Source organism: Lactuca virosa, chromosome 5, assembly GCF_052849685.1.
Source record: "Lactuca virosa cultivar CGN04683 chromosome 5, Lactuca_virosa_CGN04683_v6, whole genome shotgun sequence".
In the NCBI taxonomy this organism is placed as follows: Eukaryota; Viridiplantae; Streptophyta; class Magnoliopsida; order Asterales; family Asteraceae; genus Lactuca; species Lactuca virosa.
Genome location: NC_136430.1, coordinates 420,080,299 through 420,101,635, shown reverse-complemented (window position 1 = coordinate 420,101,635; position 21,337 = coordinate 420,080,299). Strand labels below are relative to the sequence as shown.

The 21,337-nt window shown below is 33.9% G+C and overlaps 2 protein-coding genes across 4 annotated transcripts; both read right to left on the bottom strand.

The window, feature by feature from the left end:
- Positions 1 to 4,824: 4,824 nt before the first annotated feature.
- PHOT1 (phototropin 1) lies at positions 4,825 to 12,874 on the bottom strand. Of its 3 annotated transcripts, XM_079048683.1 has the most exons (23): positions 12,754 to 12,874; positions 12,054 to 12,641; positions 11,481 to 11,655; positions 10,617 to 10,799; positions 9,230 to 9,321; positions 8,812 to 9,118; positions 8,431 to 8,689; positions 8,281 to 8,351; positions 8,051 to 8,157; positions 7,837 to 7,886; positions 7,595 to 7,699; positions 7,427 to 7,486; positions 7,234 to 7,323; positions 6,965 to 7,126; positions 6,756 to 6,836; positions 6,583 to 6,686; positions 6,425 to 6,474; positions 6,117 to 6,223; positions 5,905 to 6,033; positions 5,688 to 5,739; positions 5,497 to 5,609; positions 5,237 to 5,377; positions 4,825 to 5,084 (listed from the first exon to the last, which is right to left on the bottom strand). In XM_079048683.1, the coding sequence occupies exons 2-23, from the start codon at positions 12,631 to 12,633 to the stop codon at positions 4,983 to 4,985; spliced, it is 3,120 nt and encodes a 1,039-aa protein (XP_078904809.1). In that variant the 5' UTR covers positions 12,634 to 12,641; positions 12,754 to 12,874; the 3' UTR covers positions 4,825 to 4,982. The 3 variants fall into 3 exon arrangements, with proteins under 3 accessions (XP_078904809.1, XP_078904807.1, XP_078904808.1); XM_079048681.1 differs by having other exon boundaries at positions 5,497 to 5,739; XM_079048682.1 differs by lacking the exon at positions 12,754 to 12,874 and having other exon boundaries at positions 5,497 to 5,739; positions 12,054 to 12,743.
- A 5,249-nt stretch (positions 12,875 to 18,123) lies between these two features.
- On the bottom strand, positions 18,124 to 18,621 carry LOC145114071 (glutaredoxin-C1-like). The gene has a single exon (XM_079050082.1). It carries the CDS (start codon positions 18,619 to 18,621, stop codon positions 18,124 to 18,126), a length of 498 nt encoding a protein of 165 aa, XP_078906208.1.
- Positions 18,622 to 21,337: the final 2,716 nt, after the last annotated feature.

Genomic DNA, 21,337 nt, shown 5'->3' with positions numbered 1-21,337 from the left:
AATACAAAGAATGAGGATAATTCCTCGTGCAATAATCAATACCGATCTTCGCCGCCATTTGACCGATCATCTTTGGACGATGGACAATCTTGATCTAAATATGTCACGCGAAGACGAATAGGAAGGCCAATGTTTGGAGGAAGACACGTTGCTTTAGTGTGTTTTTTATGAAGTGTGTTTTAGTTATGAAGTGTGTTTTTTATGTATTAAATCGTGTTTCTAGGTATTAAGTTGTGTCTGTCGGTGTTAAGTCATGTTTGTCGTGGCTTGAATTATTAAATCATGTTTTTAGGTATTTAAAGTTTTAATTTGTTGCAACTTTTTTAATTTAATATGAAATCACTACAAGAATAGAGTCCTATGAAGACGACACCTATCCCGACGACACATGTCGTTGGCAAAAGTCAACCTGTACCGACGACATGTCGTCGATACAACTTTTTAAAACATTGACCATCTGCCTTTGACCAGAAGAGCTATGCCGACGACAAGTTGTCGGTATAGACTCGGCGGGAAACGTTAAAATATTGGCGGTATATCGAAAATCTTTACCGATGACATGTCGTCTGGAAAAGGAACTAAAAAAATATTTTCGATTTATTTTAATTCCTTGTAGCAAAAAGTCAAGACGCCGTCGTTTTTGTCATCCTATGCCGACAAAATTGGAAGGAAACCAATGAACATACCAAACGTTCCAAAGCTTCCACATCCCAATCTTCAGATAATCCAAGATAATCCCCAAGTTGTTGTATTATCCCAACAAATTCAAATCATGCAACAAAAAATGCTACAAATGAACCAAATGTTTAATAACACTTTCGCGTCCGTCATTCCAAACTTCCAACCACAACCAATGCCACAATTCCAGTTTAATCCCAATATGTTTTCACAAAATAACCCTAAAACATCCAATGAACACGAGGAGGATGATGATGATGATGTTGATGGTGGTGGTGATGATGATGATGATGATGAGGAGGAGAACTAGAACTAGAACTAGAACGATGGTGACAACAATGTTTGTTAAAAACTTGTTTTTTTTTGTTATTTTGTTATGTAGTAGAATATGAATGGTACGTTATGTAGTAGAATTTGAATGGTATGTTAGGTTTATTAAGTGTTTTTGGATTTTAATGGTATGTTATGTTATGTTATGTTTATATTATTCTGCAAATATCCTTTTTGGCTTTGTTTTAAAAAACAGATTTGGTATATATAACAAAACCTGTGAAAAAAAAGGTTATACCGACAACATGTCGTCGGTACAGCTTTGCAACTGTAAAAACGGTTTTCCCCATTCCAGACGACATGTCGTCGGTATTGCTCATACTTTTCCCGACGACAAGTCGTCGGTATAAGGTCTCATTTTTCCCGACGACAAGTCGGCGGTATAGGGACCAAATAAAACTTTTTCTTATTTCCTCGAAAATCAATCCCGACGATCCTTTGCCGACGACTTGTCGTCTGGATTGGTTATTCTATACTGACGACTCCTGTCCCGACGACATTTTCGACTTTTACCGACGGATCTATGCCGACGACTTTTTATAGACGACATGTCGTCAGTATAAGCTTTACCGACGACAAGTCGTCGGTACAGAGTCCCTAATTGTCGTCTGCATAGAGCTCGATCCTTGTAGTGAATGTTTGTGTTTTAAAAAATATAATTGATTTTATATTAATTGTTTGTGGTTTAAAAAAATAAATTTTGTTTAATATTTATGCACAAAAAATGTTTTTATATTAAAATAAAGTAATTTAATTAAATTAGAAAAAAAAAATAAAAAAAATGGAGTGTTAGGAGTGTTACCACTCCCTACCAAATGCTAAGATTAAGTATTAAATGGTCAAAAATGTGACGACACTCCAAAATCTGACGTGACAAGGTGTTAGGAGTGTTATCACTCCCCTTAGCCTTATAACTGGACACTAAAACCATTTAGTTTGTTTTGCATTATGTATTTCGTTACTATGCCACGTGGCTGCCTTGTTGACAGATGACTACTCTATATTATTAACTAGGCGAATGCCCGCGCGTTGCGCAGAAACACATATATAGTTGAAGTCTGTACAAATATATGTTTTTTTAAATATAACAATAATGTTGTGGTTAAATTTAATCTAATAATTTGTATACTAAATTGATATAATATATTGATTATTTTGAATTATATGATAATATATACATCTATTATAACTGCATAATCTCAATCGTTTGAATGACTTCTACTGGCGAGTTACACATGAATAAAATTAAATATAATATATGGTTTAATGTTATTTATAGTTGTTGTTATTGTTAATTAATTTTTTAAAATTTTTATGTTTAATGTTTTAATTTCTATCATTATAATTATTTAAAACATCAAACATTGTTTTTTGATTTTAAATGTAACAATATAATAATTTATAGAGTTATTTTAACTATTTTATTGTAAGTTATTTTAAGCTACTTATTTGAAAAACTTTTAACGATTATAAAAATATATTTAGGAAATATTTTAGTTAAATTGAGATTACAATTTAGTTTTTGCATTTATCACTACAATTTATCACTTTTAACTATTTACAAAATATTCTTTGGTTTTTTAAGTGTAAATGAAAATTATATTCAAGTAGACACTGTAATGTTATATTTAAATTAACAATTTAAGTATTTTGTCCAAACTGTTCAAAAGTTATAACTTTAAACTAATAATGGTTTATATACAACAACATTTTAAATCTAATAAATTAAGTATAATATGTTAAAAGTTAAAAACATAACTTTATAAGTAGAAGTAAATATATTATTTTAAAATTGAAATTTAGTTTATTTATGATTACACTTTAGGTTTGATATTTATGTAACCTTATTAACCAACTTATAATCATTATTAGAAAGACACTATAATTTATCACTTTTAACCATTTACAAAATATTTTTTGGGTTGTTTAAGTTAAACTAAAATTTATATTAAAGTTGACCCTATAATGTTATATTTAAATTAATAATTTAAGTATTTTATACAAATTGTTCCAAAATTGTATTTTTAAAATGATAACGATTTACATCTAACAATATATTAAAACTAATAAATTAAGTATAATATGTTAAAAGTTAAAAAACTTAACTTTATAAGTAGAAATAAAGATATTATTTTAATATTGAAATTTAGTTTATATATGATTACACTTTAGGTTTGATATTTATTTAACCTTATTAACCAACTTATAATTATTATTAGAAAGAAATTGAAAAGTCATGAGAGTTTGAATTGAATGTGGTGAAAAGAAAAATACATAGAAGTTTCAAATGAATGTGGTGAAAGAAAAGTATATAAGATAAGATAAGATCAGATAAGATATGGTTTGTCACAACAACTTCTTGGTTGTCCATCTTCTCATCTTAGACCTTTTATCTTCTCCACCGACCTTTTATCTACTCCCTTTGCATAATGAGGCATTCATAATTATGTTTTTTTTCAACTCATTCATCTTAGGCTATTTGATAGTTTCTGATCGAGTAAGATCTGACCGAGTCAGAGTCTGACTGGGTCTGAAGCTCTGACTGAAACTACCTCTGATTGAAACCATGTTGTTTGATTATGGCTCTAACTAATTATACTGAATGCTGGAAATGACTATTTTACCCTTCTCTTCTATTTTCCAAAATTTGGTTGTTTTGTGTCATGGTGTAATTTCAATGGACAACATCCAAATTTCTTTGGTCATTTTTCATCTACTTCTTTTCATTTGTCTATTTTACATACTATGGACTGATGACTGTTTTTGCCTCACACCAAACTAGCAACTGACAGCCATATTTACAGCTTCATTCTACCCACTTTTCAACACCAAAATTACTACTATCACTTCCAATTCTCTAAATGTAAAAAATAAAAGAATTCATTGAAAACTGAATTTGAACCCATGGTAAAGGTTGTAAGCAAATAGAAACACTATACCTCTATTTGTTCTTGCAATTTCTTTTGTACTGTGCAACAATACCAAATAAACCTGGATCAAATTCAAACATAAATAAAGCCAAATACACTTAAAACAAGCAAACCAGTACACTCGTCCATATATAATTTCATGAAGATTTCAAGAATTACTGTTCAGGGAAATAAGATGACCGATCGATTAATTACTTGGGCTTTAAGCTTATTGGGAATCGTCTCAAAAGCAAGTAGAAGGAAGCAATGTATGTATTAGAAATCTATTTCAACACATTGAACAATCGATTTCAAAGAACTGAAGAATCGATTTCAAGAATACAAAAAAAACGATTTCAAAGAATCAATTTTATAGAGACGGGAATTGCAAACCTGTTTATTAGGTTAAAACAGGAAAAATCTTACCACTCTGGAGGAGGAGCCAGGTAGGAGACCTGAAAGAACGAGGTGGGAGGCTGAAGGAAGGAAGCCTTGGCAAGCGAAAGAGAAGGGCATACGAGGGAGAAGATGATTTCTGTCTCGGTCAGGCTTTATTTTTTACAGGTCTCAGTCAGCCGTTCATTGGCCATTTACTGACCGAGTAAGAGCTCTAATATTGGTATCAAACAGCAAGACTAGGACCGAGTCAGATAAAACCTCTGACCGGACCTGGTCAGAATGAAATCAAACAAGGCCTTAGTCGGAGTTAATCAGTAAGGTGCTCGAGCAATTGGTGATGTCTCATAACCAAATCCCAGAGTCCGGAAAGACCTTGGGATACATTACACTTCTATTTTCTCACGTCAATAACATAAGCCTTTATTTTCTCACGTCAATAACATAAACCACGTATAAATAAACAAGATACAAAATGAAAAATGAAATAGACCAAATGTGTATAAAAATCTGATCACACAAATAATATTGATTTTTTTATTTCCCTTATTAGTTCTTTAAAACACAAATAAAATCAAGAAAATAAAATTCACAAATAAAACTGTTCTTTATACAACTTCAGAAATAAATTTAAGCAAAAAAACACACACAAACACACACACAAAACTTTCAAAAAACATTATTCTCCAAATCTTTGAGTCCATGGTCAGCCTCTTTGACCTTTTCATCTTCATCTGCTCCAAACACAGGAGTCTCCAGCTTCGGAGGACTCTGAAACAATCATACAAATTAAATGTTTATAACATTCAATTAATCCGATTTTTTTCAATCACTAGATCATTCGTTTTATACAATCGAGTTTCTTAAATTGTCATTTCTAGAACAATAACATTATATAAATCTAGAAAACCAGTTAGGTTTACCTGGCAACGAACTAAAGCCCAGTTAATACCCCGAAAGAAAGGGTGACGTTTCACTTCGCTTGCACCTTCATGTGAACCCAATCGATTCTTTGGATCTCTATGCAATAATCTATAAATCAACTGTTTAGCTTGAAGGCTTACCTGGATTACATTCAAATTCTTTTCAGTTGCAAGAATGATATTATGTTTGATAATTAATAGTTAAACTTGAAATCTGATTACTAAAAACTGATTGAGCATGCATGTTTTGGAAAACGCACCGGGATGCTACCAGGAAACTTGAGATCTTTATGAAGAACATTGGCGAATGTTCTTTGCCTCGTCTTTCCTCTAAACGGCGTGTACCCATAAAACATTTCATATAGAAGAATACCTACAAAGAACAACCATAAATAATCTAAAACTAGTAATATCTCTAAAGATAAATCGATAGATAAGTTAAAAAAATTACCAAGAGCCCACCAATCCACTGCACTAGAATGTCCAGCTCCACTTATAATTTCCTGAAACATTGCAAAAAAACACCTTATATTATCTGAATATCAAATTGTAGAGGTGTATATATATATATATATATATATATATATATATATATATATATATATATATATATATATATATATATATATATATATATAAGTGATTGATAGATAGATATATATACGAACCGGAGCAATATACTCTTCTGTTCCCACAAAAGAATTCGATGCCCTCACTGGTTCGGCCATGAAAATTGGAGTCTGTTGACCTTTATGATGCCTCTTCTTCTTCTTTTCATTTGCTTCAGGAATCAAAAGCTGAATCGAGAAGTTAAAAAGGTTTGTAAGCTAGTTTTATTTGGGTATTAAAGAAGGAAATTCGAGAGGATCATTAGAGATACCTGAGGCTTGCAAGATGTCAAGCAGGAAAGATCAAAATCAGTCAAGGCTACATGTCCATTGCTTTGTATCAATACATTTTCTGGCTTCAGATCTCTGTATATAATACCTACAACGTACCACCATTTTACGCCAATTCATTACTATTAAATTGAGTTACATCTGTTGGTTTTATGAAACACTTTTGACATCGACGAATTTGTTAATTAGAATAATTATCTAGGCCGCGTTTGTAACATGAGACTTGACTAAACAGAACTTTAAGACTTTCTAAGACAAACATAGTACTTGCATAGTTTTTATGGTGTACCTTGACAATGAAGATACTCTAAGGCCACGAGCACCTCTGCAGCATAGAATCTATAAGGAAAAAGATATGTTTGTTAGAATTATCAGTTTAAAAAATAAATAAATAAATACCATCTAATATATACCAAGTGTCAATCAAGTTCTAATTAGATATTATACCTTACAGCCTCTTCCTTCAAGACCTTCATTGGTTGTCTGTCTAAAAGCATAAAAAGTTCTCCTCCAGAACAGTAATCGGTGATCAAACAAACATGAGATGGTGTCTGCAAAGATTTTTGTTTGTTAAAAGTTGATGTGATTTATTAATATTTGAAATTAATGTGAATATTTACCTGAAATGAAGCATATAATGCTGGAAGAAAAGGATGGTCTAAGATATCCAAGATCTCCCTTTCTGCACATGCTCTATGCACCTATTTCATGTAAAAAAAATTAGCACACAATTAATTTCTTGGAAAACTTACGAAATTAATGAATATTTTTGCAACACCATTAGTAATTAAAAATGGTTGGTAACTTTGGAAAAACTTAATATCATTACCTTGTTACGATTGAGCATTACACCTTTATCCATTGCTTTCATCGCAAAGAACTCTCCAGTTCCACATAACTCAACCAAATGAACACTTCCTGTATCACCGGATCCTAGAGGCTTTATGGGCTTAAAATGCTTCAATCCTAACTTTTCTCCACTCTCAATAACCTACAAAAACCAATATACAACAATTAACCAGATATATATGTATATATAGTGATGTTCATATGCATATTTATATAGAATCCTAGACACTTTAAAGGTATGTATGGTACCTTTAAAATAGCATTCCAGGCTGAGCTATCCCTTCTATGAGGCTTGGGGCGAACTTCATTCGAATGTTTTGCCCATAAATCATCTGGGGTCTGTGTACAATCATTAAATTTAATTTACTCCATATTCTATAATAATTCAGTGTTGAAATATCTTTCACAATCTAGTTTTACATTCTGCTAATTAGGGTTTTACCATATTAGCATCTGGAAGTTCTCGGACTGCTTCATCGACGTTTGCTGCAGTCTCTTTCACCTGAAAACCATATAAATGATTGTGATTCATACATATATACAGATACATTCAATTGTAAGTATAGAGAGGATATATATTAGGGTTGATGATCAGAGTGTAGCTAGTTACCACAACAGCGCCATCTTTAGCAGTAGCTTCAGGGATACAGTTGTGAAGTGGCTCAACATGTTGACTTCCATCTAATTGCACCCCAATAAAGTATTGCACTTCTCCCTACACCACACAAAATACGTACAATCTTTATATATATATATATATATATATATATATATATATATATATATATATATATATATATATATCTTTTAACTTAAATCTTTAAGGGCTTTTAATTAATTCAGTCATCATACCTTTTGATCACGCATAGGCTGCAGATGAAATAAATTCCAGAATTTTTTGCCTAATTGATTACCACGAAAGAAGATTTAATTAGTAAAGATATATATATATATATATATATATATATATATATATATATATATATATATATATATATATATATATATATATATATATATTCATAAACACATATATCTACATGTATGTCTATATATATGTGCATACCGCTTTTTGTATAATTGATGAGTTGTACAGTAACTTCTCTTTGGTTATCAATGGCGTCTCGGATTTTCTTGACGGTTGTTGGATCAGTTTCAGGCCCTTGAAGAAACCTTAACATAATAATGGTTTATCATGAAGCATTGTTTTTCGTGTATCATATGTAATGTTATCGAGCAGATTAGAGCGACTTTTACTGAAATTTTCTGAAGTAAACCTTAAATTAAATTAATTACCTGCAATTTCTTCCCAGAATCTCTTCTCGACTATACTCTGTTAGCTCTAAGAAACTATCCGACGCAAAAATCTGGTGATCAGAATAAAACATTAGAAAATTCTGAATTTTTTTGACGAATTGTAAGATCAAATGGTAGTACTAGACTTACGATGGGATTATCGGGAAGTCGTGGATCAGTGATGACAAAGTTTTTCTCAATACGTTCAAGGGTTGTTGCGAGATCAATACCCTTTCTCATTTCTTTCTTTCTAACTTTGTCGTCCAAGCTTTCTGGCCTTGAATCAGCCTTCTTCAGCTCAAACCCATCATCTTCATCGTCAACCTCACCATCGGTATCCTGAATGTTGATGTCTCCCTCGAATCCGTCATCGTATTCTTCACTACTTTTACGATTTTTCTTCTTAATTCTACATCATAAACATATACATTATTGCATTAGCATCTATATTTAAATTCGCGTTCAAGTTACTTGTATTTTAAGGGATTACATGCATGCATGTATGCTTTTTATGAAACTCTATTTAAATACCCCATGAAAGAAAGACGTCTTGGTTTTTTCTGCTTCTTTTCAGGGAGCTCGTCGATTGGCTGCATGGTTTTGATGGTTCTAACGCCGGCGTGTGAATTTCTTCGTGGAGGAGGTGGTGGCGGAGCATACGTAGTCTCTGCAGATTTACGCCGGCCTAAACCCGACGCATCGTCTTTGTCTTGTTTCTCCTTCTTTCCTGATTCCGTCATGAATGGGTGACGATTGGTTGACTCACTGAGTGATCTAGGTCTTTTCACTGCCTCCACCAACTCGGTCACTGAACTCGATGCCATCTCTTTTTGTCTGGCTACAAGATTAATTACATCAAATAAGATCAATATTATATATCAAAAGCCTAAATTAATGTATCTTTTTAATTATGACAGTTTGTGAGAAATTAACAAGAAAAACCGAGTACCATCATATCGAATCAAAGATTCAGGCAACCCATTTGGCCTGAGCGTCTTCTCTTTCGTGCCTTCTGTATGCTTGCTTACCTCCACTTGCATTCTGCATAAAGTCATGAACCCTGTTAATCAAATTATTCTATAACACATGCAAATCAATTATCAAACCTACCATAGTTTACGCCATAATCGATACTTAAAAATATTTAAGAAAATTAAATACGGAACACGAAAAACAAAAGGGTGAAAAGTAAATGAGGGTCAACTTTGAAAAAACTTAAGTCAAAGGGCAACTTTGTAAAACGTTGGGAGTTCCCCATTTTTGGAAGTCGACGACCATGCATGGGACAGTCAAAGGTCAATTTTATAAAAAGTTACCCATTATGAAATATCCAAATTTTGGGAGTTAAGTTATCCATTGATCAATGATCACTAATGTCAACAACCATGTGACAGTCACGTGTTACATGTTGGACCCTTAACGTTGAGTTAAATATTAGATAAGGTGAATAATATGTGACAAATAAAATAATTAAACAGAGCAATATGGAAACAGGGACTAAACCTCAAGGAGGGTCCATTCACCCATCACTCACCATCAACTAGTAACATCACACACGATGGGGTTCCAATGGTCCATCATTAATGGACCACCATGTCCCTCCCTCAACCCCTTACCTAATGAAACAAATCAAGTGATAGCATACAAACTACTGAAATTACTAAACTAACCCTGTGATCGTGTAAAGTTGTGAACTTAGTAGGAAATTTGTAACGTGTCGCTTTCTTAAACGTTGGTGTAGTTGTCGATAGAGAAACTGATTAGATATGGTGGAAAACTAATCTTTTTGATCCCGAATCGATCCCAAAGAAAAGAAGATAAATTAAAATACTTGCGACCGAAAACTCTTTAACAAGATGCCAGATAAATATGAATCACGTGGGGTTTGATTTGACGATGACAAGACTAGAGCTCATATCAAAGCTAAAGAAGTATTTGTCTACATACATTGTTGAATACGATGTATCAGATATGTGTAGTAGGGGTTATATACTTATATATACACCTGATAATAAACAACAAATAATGTCTAGATCTAAAATAATCAAACTAAAACACCTAAATCAAGTAACGCATAATGAAACCCCTAAAATAGCGTGACACAAAATACTTACATATACATTTATCAAACCTAGTTCTTACTATTAGATCTCTCATGTGGGCCCTGAAACAGGTTACCATTTTTTTTACATTTATTAAACCGAACAAATAGTTCATGGTTGTTTATAACAGTCGTTGTAATTTTTTTTTAAAAAAGAATATGTTCATCTTATATTCTTATGAATGTTAAGTTGTGTACGTTATATCAATAACTTCAATTATAATTTAAAACATACCCAATGAATTTGAGGATGTTGCCAGCTTCATCTTTGATAGGGGAAACAGTGAGAAGGTTCCAAAAGGTTGAGCCATCCTTCTTGTAGTTGAGGAGTCTACCGCAGAAGGTCGTGCCCTTTTGCAACGCTTCCCTAATTTTAGCCACATCTTCCGGATCGGTGTCTGCACCCTGTAGAAACCGGCTGAAACCCACACACACATACACAGCTTTTTCAATCATTTATTTCAAATATAAAATAATAATATTTTTTAATATATATAAATTATGATACATGAAAAGATAAACAGTTGTAATCTATTCTTTCCAAATTTCAAAAGTTGAATACTTTTTTGAAAATAAAATTGATAATATTTTTATGGAATTTGTACAGTAAATCGTATTATTGTTATCGTTATTATGAGATGAAAATAGTGTTACGGTGTCACGGTTATTTTGGAACACAAAGGCAGCAAAACGACAAAATGTTATTTAGGCGACAATTCCAATATATTCAAAAAGTCACAAAAAGTTCCAAATGTGATTGTTCTTAACTTTCCACGAAATAATATCTTTGTATTAAAATTAAAACAAAACGATAATATCACTAAAGTATATAATGGTTTTATGTCCAATAAAATATTATTTAAGTATTTATAAAGAGAAAAAAAAAACTAATGGACCCAAGTTAATGTATTAACCGATGTGCAATAACAAGATTGAATAAGTTATTGTATCAATGTTTAATTAACACCATATTTCTGTTGTCAAATTGGATTTTTTTTTTCAGTTTATATTAACCCAAAATCATTATTTTTTGTCAACGTAAGTGTCTTTTTCATAAGAAGAATTTTTCTGAACAAATTAAGAAAGAAGTCATATATACCAATTTCTGCCGATTACTTCTTTGGAAGTGTAACCAGTCATCTTAAAGAAACCAGCACTTGCATATAAAATTGGATAGTCTGGTTTTGTGGCATCTGAAACCACAAATGTCTGCTGAAATGTCGATAATGCATCCTTCAAATCCTCTGATACTCTCGGAAAACCTCTCTCTTTTCCTGTTCCATTGTTTATTCCAAAAAAAAAAATTAATATGTAACTTATCAATAACACTAATGATATAAGTTCTTATAAAACAAGTTTTGCTACATGAACAAGTAGTTGTTTAGCATTGTTTTATATTTAATCCAATTTTAGAATATCATAAGAGTCGAATCATAAAAGAATTAAACTATATATTCACAGTTTCAGTTGTCACATATATGATTAACACCTTCAGATGTTCATATAATATGGGAATAAGTTCATGACCATATCTTATAGTGTTCAATATAAATTAAAAAAAAAAAAATCAGATTTACTATTGACCTCTTTGTATTATAGAATATAAATTAAAGATCGCAACTAAATAATCAATAATTAAAAACTATTACCAGTATAATGTATAGAAACTTACCCAATCCCTCATCATCTGATATATCACTGGAACTCTGAAGGGAATTACCCGAATCCCTCCTATTTGAACCGGGTTTAGCATTCGGATCCTCGCCGGAGGTTCTTACTTTAACCCCCTGTGGCTTACCAGTCTCGGTGTCTGTTTGCAGAACCAAACCCCACTCCGCCGCTCTTTGTTCAGCAGCACCCACTATTCCACCCGGCGACTGTGGTGCCATCACAGCCGCTTTGGAACTTTGAGCAAAGGCCGGTGACTTAGGCGCCAACGTCACCGGCGGAACTTCATACGGGTTAGGATCTTTCAGGGCCATCCATGACTTGATCTCATCAGCTGGCAGTCTACCGGATTGAGAGGTCGAAAGGCTAGCAACATTAACATTGACTGCCTCCGACGGTGGAGTTTCTGGGTTGTTTTGTGGCGGCGACTCTGCCCAGCTCCGCCAGGTGGGCTGTGGTCGGAATGGTGCGGTGGTGTCGTTGGTTGATGGGTTGAATACTTCAAGTGAGCCACGGACGTCTCTTTGAGCTGGTAGGAACAGTGGAGATGATGACTTATCTTGTGCATGTTTCTTTGACTCCATTCTCTTCTCTACACGATCGACATGCAAAATTTACATATAAATTAATTGCTACACAAGACTATATATAACTATCTCCAATTTTAATCAAATTTATTAAAAAGTAAGAAAAAAATCACAAACTTTAGAGAGGAGATTGGAAGAGGAGATAAGGATGGTGGAAATGGTGTTAATGGACACTTCGGAAAAATTGAAGTACAAGAAGCCCAAAAGGACAGATATTTTTGGCTTAAAGTTTAGACATCACATATGATGGCAATATTCATTGAGAGTACCAACTATTCAAGGGGTAATTTTGTCATTTACTAGTAAAGATATGATGATGAGTAGCTTGCTGGCCACTAGAATTTCCAAAGAGATCGAAATTATAGGTGATTTGAAAATATGGATTCAAAAGACAAAAACACATTCTTCAAACAATTTATTTGATTCGTTATTGTTATTACCAAACTTATATCGATCCTTTCTAGCCGATATGGGACATTGACAAATCCCTCGGGTTGGATGCTCGAATGTTGAGATTAGACTAAGGCTATGTTTGACGTGATGAAAAAAACTAGTTGACGGCTGAAAAACTAACTGTTATATGAATAGCTACCGATAGCTAAACAACCAGCTGGTAAAAATGACGTTTAGTAAAACTAGCTGAAAGATATAAAATGACATAAAACAATATTTAAAAGAATATATGTTTGTTATAACTAATTAAGGGGTATATTTAAAAATTTTTAGAAAATCTTCTGAAAAACTAGTTTAAGTAGTTTTATTAAAAAGCTAGCTTATAAGCTGGTTTATAAGTTACTTTTTGGTTTGCCAAAATGACAATTTAAAAAAACTCGAAAAGCAAACTAGCTTATCAGCTAATAGTGGTACGTCAAACACAGCCTAAATACGGTGCTATCGATTGTAGTATCATATTAGTTAGATTAGCATATAATATGTGAAGTTCTATATTTTCTTTGAAAAAGCTTTTAAAAATAGATGAGACTCCAATATATATAGTAATGTGAAGCATGGTTGTTAAAATCGCGATCCTGATCGTAGGATCGTACGATCCTACGATCCTAGGTATGAAAAACGATTCGGATCGTAAAAGGATCGTATTTGGTGTAGGATCGTAGGTAAGATCGTAAGATCATAGGTAGGATCGAGATCCGATCCGATCCTACCTTCCCTTGAAATTTTTTTTATTTTTTATTTTTTATTTTTTTTTGCAAATGAATTTTTTTACCACTTTATGTCTTTTACCCTTTACCAATTTACCATTAATCATTTTGTATTGTGAATTATGACTAATATTTTGAAGTTTTTATAACTTTTAAACGAAAAATTGAATGTTTGAAATATTTTTCATGATTAAAAATTATAAATTAAAATTATATTTTATTTTCTGGGATCTTAGGATCCCGATCCCGATCTTGCAAACCTAAAAACGATCCTAGGTAGGATCCTGATCTTGACAACCTTGATGTGAAATTCTATATTTTCTTTGAAAAAGCTTTTAAAAATAGATGAGGCTCCGATGAATTCTAAGTGACTCGGGTTTATTTATGAGAGCTAATTTATTAAAATAGATTACCATCTATATATGATTAATATATAATTTGAAAAGTGACTCGGGTTTATTTATGAGAGCTAATTTATTAAAATAGATTACCATCTATATATGATTAATATATAATTTGAAAAGTCAATGATAGAGAGTAAAAGTTAAGATCTCTGCATCATATATAGTTTATCCTATTTTTACAATATTCAATTTACAACGATCGATGCTACAAACTTTATAACATTTACCAAAAAATTAAAAATTTTAAAAATTAAAAATTAAAAAAAAAATTAAAAATTAAAAATATATTATTTTAATTTTGGTGTCCAAATAAAGTTGGTATACACCATGTGTATATGCTATTGCTATTTAATGAGATTGTGATGTGCATATATAAAATCAAACATTTATTTGTTGAAAGCAAATAAAACCAAATTAAAAATAAAATAGTATCTTGCAACAAAACTATCATGAGACTTTGGATATTCTCAAAGTTCATACTAAATATATCCTTATTACGATGTTGATTTTGCTTCCGAAAATAAAAAAACACACTGAGTTATGTAAAAATCGTATCATAGGCCAGATTTGGTCGGATTGTATACTACAATGCATGCATTAAAAAAAGTACTTATCGACATTAAACAAATGTTTAGTTGATTTTATGGTCGAATGAAAAATACGATGGTTGTGGCAACTACTATTTATTATTAGACCTGTCAATGAGGCGGGTTTGGAACGAATCACCATTGATCCAAACCCATTTAAATAAATAAAAACATGACCCGCCCCGCTCCAATAACCCTCAGGGTCTTGATTAGTCGAATCCATACCCGTATCCACCGAATCAATGAATAACCGATCCATTAACCCGACCCTTTTATAATATTAAATTTTCATAATTTTTATGTGTTCCACAAAGTAATATTTCTCAAAAAGATAAAATGTCTACTTAAATAAGATGTACATTAATTAATACTCAAAGTCCAATACAATAAAAATCACATTTTACTTAGACATCGAGTTGTATATTTTGTTGTCATATATATATATATATATATATATATATATATATATATATATATATATATATATATATTATGGGGTGGGTCATAAGTGGAGCAGATCGACAATGATCCATACCCGACCCATTCACTAAAAGAGTAAACGGGTATGGATCGTAAACGGGTAAACGAATCAAAAATTAAAATCCAAACCCGTTAAATTCTTACGGCTGTGGAGCGAATCAGGGTCAAAATCCGCCCCATTGACATGTCTATTTATTATCCGAAAATTGAAAGGGACAATATGCACAAAACTTCAATGAAATTAAAAGAAAAAAATAAAATAAGAAGAAGAAGGTGTTTTAGGTAAAATTATATGTAAAGTTGTAGGTAGTATGTAAAGTTGTAGGTAGTAGCCGGTAATATGTAAATTTGTACATATAGCTACTGGTTGTTACCTGAAAGTTGTAGCTTTTATTTGTACAGGAGTATTCAGAAAAAATAGCTGGTAACTTTTAAAATGCGTAAAATGACATAAAATTTATTTATATAAAGCACGCCATTAACCGCTACTTTAAGTAGCTTATGGATTTTCAACCTTTTGTTTTAAAAACTAAAAATTACAAACAGAAAAGGCCTAAAGTTATATCTTTTATTTGTTTGGTGACATACACATATTTGTTATGTGTACAACATATTAAAGAAAGTGTTCCTATCCACATATTAACGTATATTAAAATATTTACATGATCAAGACACGTGTAATTAAATACGTCGTAAGTACGTAATCTCAAAATAAAATATTTGCAAATTATTAACGAAATAAAGATAATCCCAACCTTGAAAATGAAACAAAAGTAGGTTACCTTTTTAGGCGACTGAAGTTTGAAGTCCGGGGTACACTCACTTTCTTTTCATCGAGTAGTCAGTTTTCTTCAGCTTATATATATGATCCCTGGACTGAAAAGGAAGTGTTAATGGAGAAAAGTAAGAGAGAGGAGATGAAAGAAAAGAGTGGCAATTAGCGTAGCCCATGCCATGACCATGCGGCCATCACATACAAATTCACATGCTTCCTACACCATTTCCAACATCCCCATCATCAATCACACTTATCAATAATTTCCAAAAACATGCAATGCCATGATTTATTTACATTGATAAACATTTTTAAGATATAGCATAATGTAAGAGACTATTAAGGAAAGCGTTTGTTTATGGTGATAATACTAAAATATGAAATTGGCTCGATCGTTTTTATGTTCTTTCCTAATCAAGGCCAATCCGTTGATTTTAAGGGCTCTGTGCGAGGGTGACAAAATTGAGTCCCTAATATAATTTATTATATATAGGCAAAATTTATTAATATTACCATAAGATTCGATACAAATAGATCATCTCTAATTAGGATTAAGTATATGTGGGTGATCAACTGATCAAATTGGTATAATGACACATTAAGGAAATGTTTTGAACTCCCACTAGCGAGTTGTTTTTAAGGTTGGTGGGTGTCATACTATACTCACCATACTTTTTAAGTGTCTCATTTTTTACCACAACCTACAAAACTAGTAGGTGTCATACCACACCCACCACAATACACATTTCTATGCATGACGTACAACATGTGAATGAATGCTTTTTTTTCTCGTGTGACAAATCCATACCACACACTGCGGCTAAGACCGCACCCTGACGGCACCCAGGGGGCGGTGTTCCCCTACCACAGTGGCGAAACCGCACCACTCCTCTAAGTCTAATAAAATCTTCTTGTCATTAAAAAAAATATTGTTAATAGCAATAATTAATAACCAATTAAACGTTTTTTTGAAAATAAAAATGTGTTAGATAACTATGTTAATAGCAATAGTTTTTATAAATTATGAGAGCTATATATAATAAAATGTAAAATCCTTCATCATTTCACAAAATACATAATTCTCTTTCAAATATGATAGGCTCATCATTATATGAAAAAATTGCATATCCTCGTCCAAATATTATAACAAAACAAAAAACGTTTATATTAAATGAAATTTTGTATAGATTCGTAGAAATGGTAAACGTATCATGTTTTTACATATTCTTCTTTATTCTCAGGCGTCACACTTAATAATTTAAGGATAATGTAAAACAAACAAAAAAAAGCATTTTACATTTTAAAACACGCAGTACAAAACGGGATTCGAACAGAGGCTCTTAACGTGAAAAATAACACAAGGGCTTGGCGACTATATCCAACCAAACTACTTGCAATTTGAATAAGGAATCGAATAATATTTAGAAAAAATTGCAAAAATGGTCCCTGTGGTATGCATTTTTTTGGGGTTTCAGTCTAAACCTTGATTGTTTTGAATTCATGGTCATTTTGGCCTAGTCTGTACATAGAATTGGTCCCCCGACTTAACTTCCGTTAAGTTGTTGCTGTTAACCTCCTCCCACATGAGGGTATATTTGTCTTTTCACTTATAAGGGACCATTTTTACATCTGAAAAAATATATCCCTCTTTTTTAAGAAAAAAATTAATACCTTTCTCTCTCTCTCTCTCTCTCTCTCTCCCTCTCTCCTTAATAAAAAGATAAATTATGAAAGAAATTATAGATAATCCCTGATTTTAAGGATCAAATCTCGATTATAAATTCTTATCTCTGTTTAGATACTCCACCATTTTAATTTGTAAAGTTCTACATGCATATTCTTGATATCAATTAAATATTCCGGACTTGGATTATTTGACCAGAAGCTGCACGTGTCCCCCACTTCATCTCATGGAATCATATTTTTGCTTCTAAAACAGGCCAAATGAGTTTATCCAAACACGCACACCCAGGTGGGCACTCACAGTCTCGCACCCACTCTGTATATAAGAACAATAAAAAAGTAGTTTGCTTAATTTATGCTATTTGGATTGGGTATGAATTGGTCATTGTTGGGTCCGTTTATCTGTTAGTGGCTTTAATTTTGGTATGAATTGGGTATGAATTGCTTAATTTCCTCATGGAACATCTCCACCAGCCATTGCCCCTAGCCATTGCCCCAGCGTCCTTGAGAAGAGGAACAAGGGTGTCATTGATATGGCAAGCAATGAGCGTTTTAATTCCTCCAAGAAACTTGCCACCAAAGGAGATGGCCAGAATTGGTTGCTGCTGGTCGTTCCCCGCCGCAAGGCGATAGAGTAAATCATGAATCTCCACCCCCGTCGTTTCTTTGTCGAGTTCCACCACCGTAGGGCCGACGCCCAGGCCAAGAAGAAGCTGTTTCGCTACATGGCCCATGCAGCAGCCGCTCACTGAAAACAACACCACTGCGTTGCCATTGGCCAGGTGGTGCACCCTCTCGTAAACCGCCTTCATCTTTGATGCCGCCGTTGAGACCGTCGCAACTTCGATGGTTCTTTCCATTACAACACTTGATGATTGTGGGTTTGTCACCTTCATTTTTCCTTCAAGAAACCTTTAAAAAGTAGCAATTTTAGAGAGATAAAGTGAGAGAAATGCGGGTTTAGGGTTGGAAATGAATGCTATTCGTAGGGTTTTGAGAGAGAGAGAGAGAGAGAGACCTCTTTTAATTATTAAAAAAAATAAAAAGGTATTAATTTTTTTTTTAAAAAAAGAGGGATATATTTTTTCAGGTGCAAAAATGGTCCCTTATAAGTGAAAAGACAAATATACCCTCATGTGGGAGGGGGTTAACAGCAACAACTTAACGGAAGTTAAGTCCGGGGACCATTTCTACGTACAAACTAGGCCAAAAGGACCATGAATCCAAAAATGTCGAGGTTTGGACTGAAACCCCAAAAAAATGCATACAACAGGGACCATTTTTGCAAGCTTTTGGGCCTTGGGTGATTGGGCCTGGATTTGTTGGGCCTCATGGCCCACTGTGGAGTAAGGCCTCTAGGCCTAGGACTGGGATTTATGGTGTTGGGCCTTTTGGGCCTTATTGGGCTTTATTGGTCCTTAAAGTTTAAAGTAATGGACTTAGGCCTTAAATTTATTATGGATTGGGCCTTGGTAGAAAAAGGCCCATTAGGGCAAGGACTAGGGAACCTTGCCTTGGGGGCATGAATTAGAAGTTGGGCCATAAGGGAGTCGTACTTGGGCCCAATAACTAACTAAAGGACTTGCTATGTTTTAGGGAGAGGAGTCCCGAGCCATCCAAGAAGTACGATTTCGGAACACACGGTTGAGGTGAGTTACCTTCCTGTATGAGTGGGTCGAAGGCACCAATGTCGACCCACTAGTAGTTGTTTATAGTAGAGATGATTGTCTTTGTGATAATTGTCTGGTATGCCGCTATCTGTTATGTTTTATGTGCTTAATTGCTATGATATTATGTGGTAGTGGTAGGGGTAAAATAGACCAGTATCTGGTTGGAATAGACCGAAGGGGAGGCCAGCACCCAGATATGCTCGGCAGTATCTGGTTGGAATAGACCGAAGGGGAGGCCAGCACCCAGATATGCTCGGCAGTATCCGGTTGGAATAGACCGAAGGGGAGGCCAGCACCCAGATATGCTCGGCAGTATCCGGTTGAAATAGACCGAATGGGAGGCTGGCACCCAGATATGCTTGGCATTGTATTTGTTGTATGATATGTGGTATGATGGGGGAACTCACTAAGCTTTGTGCTTACGATTTTCAGTTTTGGTTTCAGGTACTTCCAGCTCGAAGGGGAAAGGCATCGCATCACACCATGATTTTCCGCATCAGTGATTTTGGGATTATGACTCTGATAATGATTTATTATGTATTGTGGATTGCAAACTAAACTATCTTATGTTTTCATGATTTTGAGAAAAATGAAATGGTTTGCTTTATGATTGTTAAACTTAAAAATGAAATTTCTCGGGCCGTAATTCTAAGGATGTTACAAGTTGGTATCAGATCCTTGGTTTGAGGGATTCAGACACACCCTTGGGGTGTCTGGACTCAAATCGAGGGTTTGAGAGATTTTTCTTCAAAATAAATATATTTTTTTAATTTAAATAAGGGTTTTAAATGAAGAACAAGGTGTGTGCTGAGTGAAATCGGCCGAGCTCAAATAAGTTTTCCCCAAGATACCATATATGTTATGTTATGATATGAAGTGTGAAAATGTGCACTGCATGCTAGATTAGGGCTAAGGATCTAGGAAGGATGCCTTGAATGCCTAATGTATGTGCTTATTGATCTGCTTGCTAGATTAGGGCTAAGGATCTAGGAAGGATGCCTTGTATGCCTACTGAATGTGCTTATTGAACTGCATGTTAGTACTGATTAGTCAGTGATATGATGGTTTGTTTAGAATATGCTTGGTTTTGGCTACTCAATGCTTGAATGTTGCTTGCTTTGTGCTTTTAGGAGTCCTAATTATCTTTAATTAAATAGTAACCGACTACGTTAAGTTACATATTACGAGGACTAAATAATTTCAGAAGGTTAGGTCTAGCCCTATTTCGCAGCTCTTGTTTGAGTCCAACCGTTGTAGGGTAGGTTCTCTCATTCGAAGAATTATCTGGTCTTAGTAATATGTAATGGTATTCGCAAGCTGGTTAGGGAGAGATAGCAGGGACTTCTTATGCAGCTAATGGCAGAGAGTGGTCCGGAGATTACCCTAGGGAAAGCCTAGGAAGAGATTAGTGACAGAAGTTATCGAATTGAGAGTTGTATACATGGATAGGAAGCGACTTTAGTAAGCCAAGGCAAATCAAGGGGAAAGTACGGATAGATGTGAAAGGTAGTATGGGTCCGTACTACTGAAAGCAGAGGATTCGTACTCGACTCTTGGGGAGCTGCGGGGAACCACGAGTGGCAGAGTGTGAGACCTCTCGATGTTATGTATGACCCTGAAGATTGTGTGTTTTGTTTCAGAATGGTGGTGACACGTCATGGAGCAGGAGGTTCAGGGTCTGGTTCAGGTTCGGGTACGGGTTCCGAACTAGTTGATGATGGATTGCGCGAGTTCATTGCATCCGAGATTATGAGAGGCATCCTTGAGGCGACCCTGGTGATTTTCGGGTCGATCAAGGAGGGTATCATTGACTTGATGGAGGATCGCCTTAGGGCATTCAGGAGTGACATGGCACCTGGCCAGTCTGGGACTCGCACACTCTCCTTCAAGGACTTCAGGGGATGTGGAGCACCAAACTTCAACGGGTGAAGGACCCTATTAT

Excerpts from the sequence above, each read along its gene's own strand:
- PHOT1 (XM_079048681.1), bottom strand. The coding sequence starts at position 12,633 with ATGGAGTCAAAGAAACATGCACAAGATAAGTCATCATCTCCACTGTTC. Across the intron at positions 9,119-9,229 it reads ATCTTTGATTCGATATGATG|CCAGACAAAAAGAGATGGCA; the intron begins GTACTCGGTTTT and ends TTAATCTTGTAG. Across the intron at positions 6,475-6,582 it reads TTGAAGGAAGAGGCTGTAAG|ATTCTATGCTGCAGAGGTGC; the intron begins GTATAATATCTA and ends TTTTCCTTATAG.
- LOC145114071 (XM_079050082.1), bottom strand. The coding sequence starts at position 18,621 with ATGAAGGTGACAAACCCACAATCATCAAGTGTTGTAATGGAAAGAACC.